The 16,013-nt window shown below is 35.6% G+C and overlaps 1 protein-coding gene across 8 annotated transcripts in view; it reads left to right on the forward strand.

Moving 5' to 3' along the window:
• Positions 1 to 14,599, forward strand: part of IYO (RPAP1-like, carboxy-terminal protein) — a 216,032-nt gene extending 201,433 nt beyond the window's left edge. For 4 of the 8 annotated variants that reach the window (XM_089831046.1, XM_089831047.1, XM_089831048.1 and 1 more), the window contains exons 8-10: positions 826 to 3,207; positions 13,482 to 13,694; positions 13,803 to 14,599. In XM_089831046.1, the coding sequence (XP_089687172.1) occupies positions 826 to 3,207; positions 13,482 to 13,694; positions 13,803 to 13,994 (2,787 nt within the window). In that variant the 3' untranslated portion in view covers positions 13,995 to 14,599. The remainder of the gene's footprint in view (positions 1 to 825; positions 3,208 to 13,481; positions 13,695 to 13,802) is intronic. The other 4 variants (XR_016364726.1, XR_016364727.1, XM_089831044.1 and 1 more) reach the window with 4 other exon arrangements.
• The last annotated feature ends 1,414 nt before the right edge of the window (positions 14,600 to 16,013 follow it).

Consider the following 16,013-nt stretch of genomic DNA (forward strand, 5'->3'; position numbering starts at 1 on the left):
CTGTATGTAGACTGGCTTCTGTTGGCATCAGAAGAACTATAAACCTAGAGACAAGAGGTCTCAATTGTGCATGCAAGGTGGTTGCAAATGAACATTTGCCCATCTCTAGTTTATAGTCAGTACCTCAAAAATCTGTGTCATTTGCAGAGTGAATATCTTGCAAAACAATATTAAAAGATCACCGGCGAGCATATTATTCGGTGAGCATATTATTTCTTGTTCTTTTTTTTTTTTTTTTGGGTCTTATACAGCTTTGATTTTGATCATGACAGTTATAAATTATATATGTAGCTTATCATTGTTTTGTTTTCATTTTTGTCAACTAATTCTGTTATTCCACAATTTTGCATCCTTCATTTTTCAATTTTTGTTCTTTCCTTGAACTTATCAATATCATTAATATTTGGAATTTGATTTATGTTCTTGAAACTATTTAATTTTCCAAATCTTGCTACCCAAATTTTGGGGATAATGCTCCAGTCACACATGCAACTGCTCTTTTATTATCCTCTTTTGAGAAGATTTGTTTTTTGTAAATCCAAAAGTTGTATATATCTAAGTATTACAATCCTTATATTTCTTCCCAATCTGCATTTGTTGATTGACTTTTGATCTATTATGTGTTACTTTCGTATTGCTCTGTTGGTACTTTCATATCAATTGTTTCTGTCTGAAAGATATATCAAAATTTGTCAAGCTTCAAATGTTATTATGTTTTAATTAAGGAATCTGCAAGTCTGAATAAATTATGGAAGTGAACTTGTTTTAGTATTTGTGTTCTCATTTTTTGTATATTAATGGCAACGTTATCTTTGAAATGTGCAGATACTATGTGAAGCAAATAAGTCAAATTGTATAGATTTTATAGCATCTGGATTTTTCCAATCTTCTGTAAGGCATTTGTTTTGCCATCGTAATCTTGATGATTGGTTAATTATGGGTGAAGAATCTTTCAGAACTACTTGTGCTATACTGGTTGAGGAGCTTCGCCTTTGGAAGGTGTGCATCCAGTATGGACTACGTGCTTCATGTTTTGCTGATTTTTATCCAGCACTCTCGTTTTGGCTAAGCCCCCCCTCATTCAATTTAATTATACAGAAAAACATTGTTAGTGAAGTTCTAAGTTTGGCAAGGGAATCATTTATTGTTTTAGAGGCTCTGTCAATGACTCTCCCAAATCTCCATTCACATGTGGATGAAGAAGATATAGCTGATGTAACAGTGCATGAGAATTGGTCCTGGAGTCAAGCAGTACCAATGGTCGATGTTTCTCTTAAATGGTTGAATTTCAGAGAAAATACCTTTCTTTCAACAGTGTGCAAATCAGAAATATGTGTCACAGAATCTGCTGTGCATGATTCTCACAGAATAAGCTCACTTGGAGTGATTTCAGCTGTTCTGCATCTGCTTTCACGTATAATAGAAAAGATTGTGCCAGAAGAAGGTGCTTGCCATTATTCAAGTTACAAGGAAGAGGCTTCTCACAAATGGCTACCTGTGTTTTTTCCACAAGTTGGTCTGGAAATTATTAAAAACAGATTGTTACATTTTCCAGGAATTCAATTTGAGGAAACTATACAATCTAAAATGGAAGTTTATTCTCTACTCAAATATTTGTGCCTTCTAAGAGAAGACACTGACCATGATACATCATTATTGGCGGTGAATTGCATTCATGGTCTAATTCAACTTATAACTTCAGTTGACAAAGCCATACATATATCACAAATGGAGGATCCTGACACCAAATGCATGGATAAGAATACATCTGTCTGTCATAAAATACTTAAATTGGGTATGGTACTATCATGTCAAGATGAGCTTAAATATACATTGAATATGTTTATGGATCTTGTGAACTCAGAGTGGCAGTACATCCAATGCAGTGAAGTACAAGGTAGAGGAGGTCCTGCTCCTGGTATAGGAATAGGATGGGGTGCTACCAATGGAGGATGGTGGTCGAGAAAAGCTCTTGTAGCTCAAGCAGATGCTAAATTAACTGTTAGCTTACTTGATTTATTCCCAATTACTATGTCAGAATGTGTAAAAGGTGAAAACACATCCACATCTTTGAGTAGTACTATTAAAACAATTAATGCTGCTTTAGGCATCATACTGATTACAGGGCCCAAAGATATGCTTTATTTGGAGAAAACGGTGAATATATTACTTACTGTTCCAGTCATGGAGTTTCTTAGTATTTTTGTAAATAAAGTATTAAGGGATAAAACAATAAAAAATACAAGTGTAAATATCACAGAGTTTTGCAAAACAGATTTTGAAATCTTTAGCAAAGTGTTACTTGTACATTTTAGAAATCAATGGTTAGTGACAAAGAAAAAAAACTCAAGCAGAGAGACAGAGATAGAACCTAAAAAATCGACTGGCATTAGAAATTCTCATAAAAAATCTCCTCTTGGTACAATATGTGAAGAAAGTGCAGAACTGGGAAGCATTGCTTCAAATGAAAACATGTCTTTGGCGATTGAATGGGCCCACCAGAGATTGCCAGTTCCAGTGCAGTGGCTATTGAGTCCATTATCAATGTCTATTGACAACCCTGTGGATGCACTCCTTGATGGTATTATAGCAAAAGAAAAAGTCTTTGACAGTGTCAGAAGTGGACTCTTCTTTCTCATTGGCTTGGAAGCTATGTACTCTTGCAATAGATTGATGTTCTCTTTGGTTTCATGCATACCATTGGTTACAAAAATACATGCTTTATCAATGGTGTTCATTCATGAAGGTGATGTGTTCTTAGAAGCTTCAGTTAATAATTTACTGGGAACATTGCAACAGTTGTATGGTGAAGCTCTTGATAAAGATGATGGAACAAATAAAATGACAGAGATTCAACAGAGTACAAAAGAAAGACTACTAATTGCCAAGGAGTATAGACTTGATTTGGTAGATCAAACGAATATAGGAAGATCAATAGAAAGTACCACTTATTATTCTCTCAACTTTCAAAGGGACATCGATGATAGCTATCAAACATTTATGGAAACATTCATTGAACATTTTGGTGCCACATCTTATGGTAATGTGGTCTATGGGCGTCAGGTGGCTATTTACTTACGCAGGGATGTTGAATCTGCAATTAGGCTTACAACATGGAATGCATTAGCCAGTGGTAATATTTTGGAGCTCTTACCTGCATTGGAGGATTGCTGTGGCCATCCCAAAGGATATCTCTATCCTCCAGAGGTAATTTATTGAGAACAGTACTTAAGTTTTGGTTGAACAATTTGTACTTCTCATCCATTTGTGTACCTTTGATTTTAATACGTTATTTCACAGAGGGATTATCTATCTCAGTTACATATGCAAGTTAATTTCAAACCTAGGTATTCTTCCATGACTCCTTGCTAAATTAATGTAGAATGGATCACCAATTGAACTTCTTGGAAACAATAGGTTTAATCTTGATTTGTTAGGATTATGAGAATACCCACATAACACATATATGGAAATACTTTGTATATATTCAATGCTATTCATTTTATAATGTTCCCAGTTTAGTTCAACTTTTCAAAACAAAATGAGGACCTCAAATGTTGTCATGTATTTTCAGCTGTTAATCAGATTATCCAAGATACTGATTATGAGGTTTCTTTAGAGTTTTTTTATCAATTATGGATAAAAGCTATGCACTATTTGTACTTCTTACTTTTTTCTTAATAAAAAAAAAAAACAGATTTTTTTAACACACCGCAAGATTGAGAAGGTTGTGTGTGTGTGTGTGTGTGTTTGTGGGGGTTGGGGGGGGGGGGTGTGAATCAGTCTCGAAACATTTATCAATCAATTTTAACCCATTTATCATCAAGGAAAGATAAAACAATAAACAACATACAATGAACACCATATTTTAACCTAGGAAACCAAATGTAGGAAAAACCATGGCAAGAACATACTCACTAACAGTCAAGGTTGCTCACTGCTCTTGATTTGACTTGTAGGCTAAGGTGCACAAACTAAGGGCAACATATAATGGACATGCAAGCTAAGATGCATGACAAAAGGAAAAGATATAGATCTGCACAAACTACCGAAAGGACTCACTACTTGTTAGTGGGAATAGAAATAAGATGGAATGAAATGAACAAATCTCCAAACATAAAACTATCCCTGAACCACTATGTCAAGCAACCAACCTCACGATGCAAAACTAACCAACCTCACGATGCAAAACTATGTAAAACTATCCTTGAAAACACAAATAGGTTATGCAGAAGTGATGCTTGCATCATCTAAAGATACGAGTTGCGACCTACAAAGAGAAATCTAGTCAAGTCAGAAAACAATTGTACAACAAGACTAGGAAAAGAAAGGTTGAGAAAATAGTAGACAAGATAGCAATACAGGAAGGGCTATCTAAAGAGGAATGACAAGAAATCGAAAGGGCAAGTGAAGTTCCTACAAGAACTGACACTCAAGATACTGAAGATGTGAAGATCACTGTAGTAGAGGTTAGCCCCACACTTTGCAGTAGTCTTAGAAGATCTGCTAGATCCACACCATCAGCGAAGGCATATGAGCAAGTAAGAAGTGAACCTAAAGGGATTCCAAGGCAAAAGGCAAAGGCCCAAGGCCCTAGCCCCGAGAAATCGAAGGTCATAGAAAGAAAGAAGACTGTAAAAGGGAAGAAAACAGAGAAAGATGCAAAGACGCAAGGTGAACTTGATGTTGTAGAGGAGCCAAAGGTACCTGATGATGATATTGAAGTTAAGAGAACGAAATAAAAGCCAGAAGTGAAGAGAGTCACAACTAGAGTGGAGCATGATGAAAAATTGGATCAAATTCAGAAATTCTATTGGAGATATGATGAGAAACAACAAGGTATGATTGCAAGCTTTAAGTATTTGTTGAATTCAAAGAGTAACTTATTATCGATTAAGGGTAGCATCCCTTATCACCTTTATGATAAATTAGAAGAAAAGAGGTTGAGAGCTCTAGAAGAACATAAGAAAATGAGAGATGTTAAGGTAGGTGAGCTTTGCACACTTATCAGTTATGATGACATGAGTGAGGTTTAGAAAATGTGAAACCAAAGCTAAGAACCAGAATGAGATTAGTTAAGCTCGTGGCAGGTATGTATGATGAAGTAGGAGTTAAGACAGAAAAAACATTAACGGTAGTATTGAATGATCTTGGTCTCAAGAAGTCATCTAATTATAAGAAATATTAGTTGGTACAAGCATAAATGAGCCCACTGATAAGGCTATGGATGAAGATCACAAAAGTCAGTTTTATAGCACTGCTAAACAACGTAATTTCTTTATCAGTGGAGTATCAATCACATTTGATGCCACAAAAGAAGAGCTTGAGAAGGACAAGCAAGAAGATAATCTGGACAATACAGATGACATTGGAGATATAATGACTGAGCAGTGAACATGGTTTGTCAGATTAATGACAGTGACAAAGAACAAGACCAACAAGATAATCAAAGAGAAGAAGAGGAAGGAGGACAAAAAGATATGGATGCAGATCAAACTAAATTGCAATCTATGGAAAACATAGATAAATATTCATTTCCTATAGCAAATGATACTAATGAATTGGATACTTAGTTCACTATGGCAAATTAGAGGACAGTTGAGAAGGAAAAGGACATTGCCACACCTTTTACACCAAGTACATCACTACAATTATTGCTGGCAAGTAGTAGTTTTGGTGAGGACATCACAAAGTTAGTAAAAGAGGACATGAATGAGGACGCCTTTATGCAAATTTCATTATTGGTATATACCAAAGTTAAGGAGAAATCAAAGAAGTCGTCAGAAAAACATGCAAGGATGCTTGAGAAAGCATTGGATAGACTACAGAAAACCTTGCCTACACCAGTAACATTATCAGGAACAAACATTGCAAAATATCTGGATAAGGAAATTGATGAATTTGACAATCATTTTGCTACACTATCAGAGAGACAAAAAAGGTTAGAGCAGAAAGGGAATTTACAGTTGCACAATTTCACAAAGTCTGTGTGAACATCAATAATGATTTGCAAGAGTTATTGATGGATGCATAAAAGATATCAAAGTTTGTATTGCAGAAGGTAAGAAGATGTACATTGTTTGTACAAGGTCACACCACTATGTAGAAGATGTCACAAAATGTATAAAAGAAGATGAAGACAAGCTAGAGCATCTAGTTTTTGACTTTGAGCAGAAAGACACAAGTGTGACTGAAATGGACAAGTAGGTAAGTAAAACATTTGATGTCATTTGCACTTTGGAGCATCAGAGGAACAGAGTTTTGGGGAGATTCACCTATTGAGAAGTCTCTTTACCCCCAAACTAGATATGCGACAGAAGGAGCTTGAGACTTGGGAAGCTTCAAGAAAATCATATGAATCATCTACTCCTTTGGATTTCAATGGAGCAGAGATAGCAGCATGTGCTATTTGTGCTGTTATTCATGTAGCAGAGCCAGTAAAGAAGTCATGGGATGTAGAATGTGAGACTCTAAGGAGAATTTTTGCAGGCATCCTAAGGTTTGTGGACTAAAGAATTTTTGGATCTACGAATTTGATTTGTAAATAAGTAACTCACCTTTGCCATTGGTGTCAAAGGGGAGTGATAGACTATGAAAAACATATAACAAAGGGGGAGCAGTAGTTAATGTAGATGTACAAAGAGGGAGTAAAGTTCTAGGAAAATGACAGTAAGCTATGTACGAAGGTAATTTTTTTATGGCCAAAATTTTGATAGTTCTGCAATTTTGCAATTTTTGAGTTTTTGAACACTTGGCCAATTTTTCAGTAAGTGTTTCCATTAATGTCAAAGGGGGAGATTGTTGGCAAGTTGGCTAAGGTAAGTAGTGGGATGTTGTCATTTATGGCAACACTATACATGGTTAAGGTCACTCATAATGGAGTTAGAGTTTTGATATGTCAAGTGAAGAAATTAACTAACACATGATTATCAATCAACAGACAAATAGTTTTCATCAAGGAGCTTCGTTGGAAGCCGATACAAGGCTATAATTTTGGGATATGACAGAATAAGGAGTGTATATATGATACACTTATGTTCACTAATGTTTGTATGATAGTTAGTGGATCTTTTGGTTGAATAATCAGATGACAGTTTGTTATTGCAGAGGCAAAGGACACCAGACAGAATGGATATTTTGGTAAAGACATTGAATTGACTTGGAAATATAGGGATGACATGCTAGATATTAACCCTTAGCAGATTGTGGTAACATGTTTTGGAAATGTGTTAGTTATTCAGGCCGAAGGAACAAAGAGTTAAGGAAAAGGGTATAAAGGAAGGAACTTATTGATATGTGAAGTTCCCAATAATTATGCTGTGCTATGATTATGTTTTGGGATCTTTGTTCATGATGATATGCGAATGTTTTGATGGTCAGAGTAGAGCAGAGGTATATGGGCATGATTAGATGCAAGGAACAGCAAATGACTAATCAGATATTTGAGATATTAGTATAGTCAAACTTTTGGTATTTTCTCTATACTATTTTGTAAAGTTGTATATTGCTGTAGATCTGTGAGCTTATTTTGTAAGACAACTCCTAATAGGGTTGAGATCTCTAATGTTTGTATGATAGTTAATGGATCTTTTGGTTGAATAATCAGATGACAGTTTGTTATCGCAGAGGTAGAGTACATGAGACAGACTGGGTATTTTGGCTAAGGCATTGAATTGACTTGTCAATTCAAGGACTTGGCAATATAGGGACGACATCCTAGATATTAACCCTTACTTAGCAGATTGTGATAACATATTCTGGAAACGTGGTACTTGGTTATTCAGGCCAAATGAATAGAGAGTTAAGGAAAACGGTATAAAGGAAGGAACTTTTTGATATGTGAAGTTGCCAATAATTATGTTGTGCAAGCTTTGTTCATGATGATATGCAAATGTTTTGATGGTCAGAGTAGAGCAGAGGTATATGGGCATGATTAGATGCAAGGAACAACAAATGACTAATCAGATATTTGAGATATTAGTATAGTCAAACTTTTGGTATTTTCTCTATACTATTTGCAAAGTTGTATGTTGTTGTAGAGCTGTGAGCTCATTGTGTAATACAACTCCTAACAGGGTTGAGATCTCTAACAAGGACATATACACTATATGCATGTAATAGATTCCTAACACAGTCAAAATCTTTTACAAGGTCTTTTGATTAGTGGATCATTTTGTGGGTACCTATGTCACAAGGTTCAAATTCGAATTCGAGCTCATTAGTCATAAAATTTGGATGAATTTCAGCAAGGATAAAAGTTCAAAAAAAAATTGACATTATATTTGCCTTATATAAATTTAATTTTTTAAATATAAGTAATGTATCCACAAAATTATCAAAATAGTTTGACATTGCTAAATAATTAAACCAAAAAACTAATATTATAATAAAATAAAATAATATTATATTAAATATCATAAAATTTGAAAAGGGTAAAAATTCACTGAAATTCAGCATATCTTGTGACTTAGGTGGGTACCATCCCTACCGGTGTTTTACCTTGGCTAAGGTTTCTCTAGTTAACAAAATATGATGTTATGAGTTTCTTTGTGGGATGTTCATTATTGCTATTCAGTTTACTAGCTTATGCATGTTTATGTTTATACTCTAGTTTAATACCCAAGTACCTCCGCCTCCATGCAACCTTGATAGTTGGTTATGAATAGACATAAGACATAACTTTTGGAATGTGACGTATTGCAAGATATATAAATACATTCACATCACTCAAATTATCATTGGGGACTATTGCTTTGTTTCTAAATCCTATATGGATTCACTCTATTTAGAGTTACTGCCTATTGATATTTCAGTGCAAGTTCATATTAGCCACATCAGAGATGGCATCTCAGGATTATAGAGATTGAAGCTTCAGATCAGACATGGCATCAATATTGAGCAAGTTATAACCATCAGAATATTGGACATAGCATCAGCAAGTATATTGCTTCCAAGTGATCAATACTTCATTCATTGCAAAAATTTCATTTAAACATCAGAAACAGCAGTCTTGTTGCATATATTATATTGAACGATTAGATATATAGATTTAAATAGATTGATCAGCTATTGCAACCATTGCTGAAGCCATACATATCAATTTCATAATCAACATATGACAATATACCAGAGTTTGCATATCACTATAAGTGATAAGAGCATCAATTACATAGCATACTGCATAAGAGACATATCAGATATTGCTGTTGATACATTGATACATATAATTGAACACTTTTGGATTGATTATATGAGGAATTGCAATTGACTTTCATTTTGTCATCGGTAGAAATTGTGTATCAGCCGATGGGTCCCTTCGGAAAGGAAATTGTGTATCGGCTGATGGCTCCCTTCGAAAAGGTTCTTGTTATGTAGCCGACGGGTCTCTTCGGAAAGATTTTTGTTATGTAGCGACATGTTGTATGTGGCCGACGGACTCCTTCGGGAATGTTCTTTGGAAAGTATTTATAACCCCTTCGGGAAGCATTGTATTCATCAGATCATTCAAGCATAATGTACTGTTTGGCATATGCGAATAATAATAAGATTTCTGCTGTTCGTGTTCGTGTTCATTGTCTGTGTGCAATTCTTAATTAACCTATGCGGTAAACACATTTATCTTTCATTACTTGCTTATATAGTATCTATTTGACATAGTAGAAAATGGGAGATAGAGGTATTGTCCTGGCTTTCCTAACTTAGCCAAAAAGGGGGCATTACGCTATGTACCTAGCAATTTTGTTCCATAAAATCTATAAAACTGACCTAGAGGAGAAAGAGAAGGGAATAACAAGGATTTATAGGGCAAGGTGGGTTAGTTAACCTTTCCTAACCATGATAATTCAAGTAAGTATACTGCTTGTGGATTGGTGCACAATGAGCCACTTATTTCCAGCTTAACCTCATGACAGAGCCAGAAGCAATCAAGTATGCTACCTTTCACTTAGATGGAGAAGCTCATGTGTGGTAATTCACAGGGCTAGTGGCCTTGGGACATGAGAGCATGACATCCTATGTAGAGTTCATTTAAAAATCAATTGATAGATTTTGATAAGAAGGATCAGGAATCACATTTCAGGGAGTTGGCACAGCTGAAACAGAATGGATCATTTGATGAATAGATGTAGGTGTTCCAGAAGTTATCTGCTATTGACATGGATGTTTCTGAGTACAGATTGATTGTTATGTTCATAGAGGGGTTATTGGAGCCACTTCATGGTTGGATCAAAACATTTGATCTGAGTACGTTGTAGGATGCCATAGAGAGGGCTGGCAGAATGGAGAGTTTGGCCCCTAAAAACAGATTTCAGACCAAGTTCTTCCACCACAAGAAAGATAAGAAACATTTTCACAAGAAATTGCCTAAGAGATAATATGGATCTTGAGGTTTGGAATGAACTATGCAGAAAAAGGTATATTTCGGCTGCAAAGAGCCTTGGAGACTGAGCCATAGGTGTTTGGGAAAAGGTAAGGTGCATTACATTGAGGTAATTTTGATGGTGATGAGCAAGAGAAGGTGGGAGCTAATGACAGTGAGCAAATTGATTAGATGCTTAGTTACTGATTCGGGATACGAATCCGATTCGGGCACGTGAATCGGATCCGTGGATTCGCAATTTTTTTTTTCCCAATTAGGATTCGTGGAGGATTCGTGAATATATTCATATATATATGTTACTGATCTTGACCAGGCCCCAACTAAGAATAGAGGTTTATATATATTATATTATGTATATTTCTCTCAGTTTTTAGTATATATAATGCATAGAAGGGTCATTATAGCACTAGAAAGCAAAAAAATATATTTAAAAAAGTCATATTAAATAACTTAGATTCACTTAAACCCGTCGATCCTTGAGGATTCGTGCTGGATACTTGAGGATTTGTGCAGATCCGGGCAGGATCCTTGTTTTACACTGTGGATTCATCCAGATTCGTGGCCCATGAATCCGGACGAAGCCACAGTGTAAAACAAGGATCCTGCCCGGATCTCTTAGAATCCGGATCCAGATCAAACCCGAATCCAGATCCGGCCTCTAGGGCACGAATCCGGTAACTAAGATTAGATGGTGAGTATGTGCCAAAGAATGAGCATTTGACCAAGGAGTGGAAAGGTGGGATTTTAGCTACACTATCAGTTACTCCCAGCTATCATAGTTCAAGCCTCAAAATATCGTTATCGGCAACTCATCGCAAAGGGCAAAGGAAAAAAAAAAGGGGGAAAATTATGGAGATAAATCAACGACTTATTGGGAAAATATCGGGAACTTGTGAATCTGAATTTTTTAAATTTTTTTCTTGGAATCCACTTCAAACCAAACAAATTTCTGTAATATGCTGCAAATCAAGTTTTTTCTCTTTCAACCCATTTCCCTCTCTCCCAACAACCAATTTGCAAACAAAAAATTGTGAAATGAGTGCTTTTGGGCTGTCAGTCCGTATTAGCAGACTGCGGCCGATATTTTGGCAATAGTTTTGTTTATTTTCCAACGATATGTTTGCAAAATCTTGGCAATATAAATCCATGGTTAAATTATGTAGTTTATTATTGCCGAAATCTTCATGTGTTATGTTTACTTATCACAGAGAAATTTGCGATATTCTAATATATGCTAGATATAACTCTTTCAGAGTCCGTTGGGTTCTTTAGGGGCAGTGAGTTACAATTTTGAGTGATACCGAGGCTACCATTAATTTTATTTATTTAACGTTTGTGGCTAAGTAGTGTATATAGGTAGAGGGCTGTAAGTATTTCAATTTTGTGGTGGCAAATGGTTTCAACATGGCTTGTAACCAATAGGTCCCACTCGTGAATATTGCTCTAGGTCACTGAATTCAAAACTGTAACCTGTCTGAACAAGTTGTAATAAGAAATTATGAAAATTTATGAAAACAAATACAACTGTACAATATGTATAAACTAATAAAAGTAATTAGCATTTTGGACAAACATCAAAAATCATTTTGAAAAGTCTTAGTAAAATTCTTCAATTCTCATAGGTAGTAACTCTAAAATCTTTAAAATTTGTTATTCGTACCCTTGGATTTAAGATTGATAGATGTCCTTTGTGTTGGACTAATTGCCAACGTTCCCTTCAGGATTCATGACATGTCTTAATCACCTCCTGTGTTCTATAACTCTAGTGGTTGTATCGGGCATTGACAAGTCGATCTTTTGGTGCAATGACAACCCTAGTTTGTAAAAACGGTATCAGAGCTTGGTCACAGGCTCAAATCTCCACACGTAATGCTAAGGGGGAAATTGTTGGACTAACCGCCGATGTTCCTCTTCGGGATTCTTGACATGGCTTAACTGCCTTCTGTGTTCTTTAAGTCTAGTGGTTGTATCAAGGATTGACAGGGCGATCCTTTGTGCAAAGGCAGCCCTAGCTTGTAACACTTTCTCTGAGTGTTATAATGGTGCTTCAAAAAATAGGTTTTGATGTTTGTTTAAAAAATCATAATGTTGTGGCCATAGGTGCTCGTGAGAGTACTTGATGGATAGAGTGTGGCTGTACCATCCTAGGCCACACTCATCAATGGATCAGTACATGGATTATTGTTTAGTCTTATTTTATTCAATTGAAAAAATTTCCATATATGTACACATCTTTAGCCTAATGATTGTTTCTCTTTTAGTTTTTATTTACCGCTTTGGTATTCAACTTGAAAATTTTCTATTATAATTTTTATTAATTTTTTGTTAATAAATATAAAATTATAAATCTATCAGCGTATTTCTTTGGTTCGCTTAGCTTTTGTTAGCCACAAATCTGCACTTCAGGAAAAGAGTAATTTATATGATATATATTAGAAACCTTTATAGTAGGTTTCACAATGTTCAAGGGAAGCTTCTAGGAGACTTATAACTGTCATCAAATATTTTATTGTTTTCGAGTTGTTCCCATTGGGTTTCTCAGTGGGATGCACTTCTGCTAAGGGAGATAAGTACGAAGGGCCAAAATATAAGTTGTCTGGTATCTATGCGTGTCTTTTTTTAGGGTTAGCCAGTGTTAGGTTTTCATAAAGTTGGTTTTTGAAGGCATTTTTAGAAAAATCCATTGGGTATAATTGGTTTAGCCTTGGTTACAACCAAGATATGTCCCTAGAACTGGGGAATCACCTTAGCTGTAAGTGGAATTAATCCAGACTTGGGGATGCAACTTGCATGTGCCTAGGCAGGACTCAAACCTGTAACACAGGCTTACAATTATGTCTTTATTTTGTGTTCCTTTCTCAAAATGTTACTCATCCCTGATCATCTAATCAAACTAGATTATAAAACCAAATAAATTTTCAAAGTCTTTGTGTTCCTTATTTATATTATATTATATGATAAGCCATTTCATGTTCAACATCACAATTTATAATATGGTGAAAATTTGCATATGATTATCTTTTATGTATTGCAAGATCACGCATTCTGTAACTTGTGCCTAATATCAATAATATTTTTGAATAATAAATTATTTCATCTGCAGGAGCATGAGAAGATAATTGAAGCATATGTGTCTTCATGGGTTTCTGGTAATCTTGATAAAGCTGCAGCTCGTATGGCTGTTACATTCTCTTTGGCGTTGCATCATATTGCAGCTTTTATTTTTTCAGAAATTAATAGAGATGAAAAGCTGTTATTAAGGAAAAAGATAGCCAGAAGTCTCATACTCGATTCTTCTCGAAAGCCACACCATCAGGTATTCTGTTTTTTCCACTATTCATTAAATGGGATTTGAATTGAAAGTTGAAACAAATAATTTGCAAGATGGATTGAGAATTATAATGATACAAGCCTTATATTTCAGGCAAGATTGCTTCATTTGATTCGGTATGATTTCTCCAATCATTTTCAACGATATGGTAATGTTGAAAATGGGTCATCTGTGAGCATGGAGGAGACAACACGGAGGTCCAAACTGCTATCAGAAGCATGTGAAGGAGATCCATTGCTTTTGACTGAAGTACATAACTTACAGGCAGCTACACTGGCAAAATAAATGTAAATCCTTGGGACGTTACTTCTGTGAGTGACATCACAGTTTGTGAGTTTTATCTTTATGAGATCAATTTTGGCAAAAATTGTGGGAATATAGAAGACAAAATGCAAGACATCCTAGAAATGGGAAATGCTCTGACAGCAGGCATGCCCACCATCCTCAGCATTCCTCTCAATTTTTATTCCTTGAAGCTCTTTGAATTCCTATTTCTTTAAAAAAAAAAAAAACTGATCAGATTGATATCATTCAGTGCAGTAAGAAGTCAGAACTTCCTGAAGAATAGCTTGATAGTTCTGCGGGGCATCTGCCATACATTTAAGATCTCCATGGAGGTGAAAGGAAACTCATATGGAAGACCAGAACTTAAATAAAATTTTGACCAATCATTAGGCTATTAACACCTGTCACAGATTTGAATTTAACATCTGAAGTGGCGAGCTTTCTGTAGGGCATTGGCTTGATCAGTCTGAATTTATTTCCCTTTTACCAGTGTTAGCTATCATGGTTACTAGTTCCAAAAGAAAAATGGAGTTACACATTATGGATAATCTTATCAAGCAATGTACTCTGGTTGTCATTTATCAATGCCATTTCATGTTATTTCATTGGAATTGCTTCAATATATGCACTCATGAAGTGATTTGAAAATTATAGCTTATCTTGAGTCTCGTTATTTTGTTCTTGTCTTGACAATGAAGGGATTATGATATATTATGCCAAAATATAAGACTATATACTTTCTACTCTGTATAGTGAAGCTTGGTTTGTTGGTTATTTTTCTCAGTTGTTGTGGAATGATCTGGTGTATTGCCTTAGTTTAGCTTTAATTCAGTTTTTCTTCCCTTTCCAAAATCCATAGTCGTGAAGAGCTAGGCTCTCAATCTCATTGATTGTTTCAAATGGTAGCATCTTGGTCCCACACCATTTGAACTTCCCACAAGATCTGTTACCTTTTATTAGTTGCAAAATTCAGGATCAACAATTCCTTTTTCTAGCACATGCAATGGGACTCCACCATCCTTAAGCCTAATATAATATATGCGTATGAACCACAGGCCTATCACAATTAAATCCGGAGGTGTAACCTCCTTGTCAAGAGCATCAACAACACCATCCCTCACAACACCAATGATAACACACAACTTTCTTACCTAGGATAGTGGAAGCCCCCTCATTCCACCTGTCACTAGTGTAAATTGGATGCCATTCCTGCTAGTGTTCTGAAAGGCTTATCGAAGTTCATTAGTGAGGATAAAAAGACCCCTGCTAAGCACATGATAGACGAAAAGACCTTTGCTAAGTTAGATGGCGACACCAAGTAGCATAGGAACTTGGGATGACTTGGGTAACTTGTTCTATAGTCGTTTATGTGAAAAGGCTGACCATTCATCCCTACTCCAACAGTTGATTAAAATTAAAAGAGCTCCTTAGGAAGTCACTGATTTTAATAGCAGATTTCCTAAAACGTGGAATAAGATTCCTCCAAATGTATATCTGCCAACATCCATGGCCTTTGTATTTTACTTATGATTACAATTCAGATATAGCCTGGACCATACAGTCCTCAGGAGGTACTGATCTCCCAACCACTTATGAAGTAGCTTTTAGAGCTGAAAATAACTTTATAGATGAAAGAAAATTGCCATCTATACTGCCATTGCCAGAATTTCCTGAATTTTCCTTGCAAACCCTAGAACAGACCCAAGTTGAAAGTTTCACTAGCTCTACCACTCCCCTCAATCCATGGATATCTACCCAAATGCTCAAGCACTGTAGGTGGCTCCCCTTTCCTTATTAGTAGACATGAGTGAGATGAAGACTCTACTAAGAACACATTTAAATGAGTTGACAAATTTAAAGAGGAAACATAGACATGCCTCAACAACTCCATTATCATAATTATCAAAACCGCCAAAATGGGAGCCCCCATATCAGCCCAACTAGTATCAAAGTTGGAAAAAGAACAATCAAGAAAATAATCAAAATAATGGGCAAGGCAAGCTTGTAAGAAACTAGTTT

Source organism: Cupressus sempervirens, chromosome 5 (genome assembly GCF_028749045.1).
Source record: "Cupressus sempervirens isolate cs-2001-9-10 chromosome 5, ASM2874904v1, whole genome shotgun sequence".
In the NCBI taxonomy this organism is placed as follows: domain Eukaryota; kingdom Viridiplantae; phylum Streptophyta; class Pinopsida; order Cupressales; family Cupressaceae; genus Cupressus; species Cupressus sempervirens.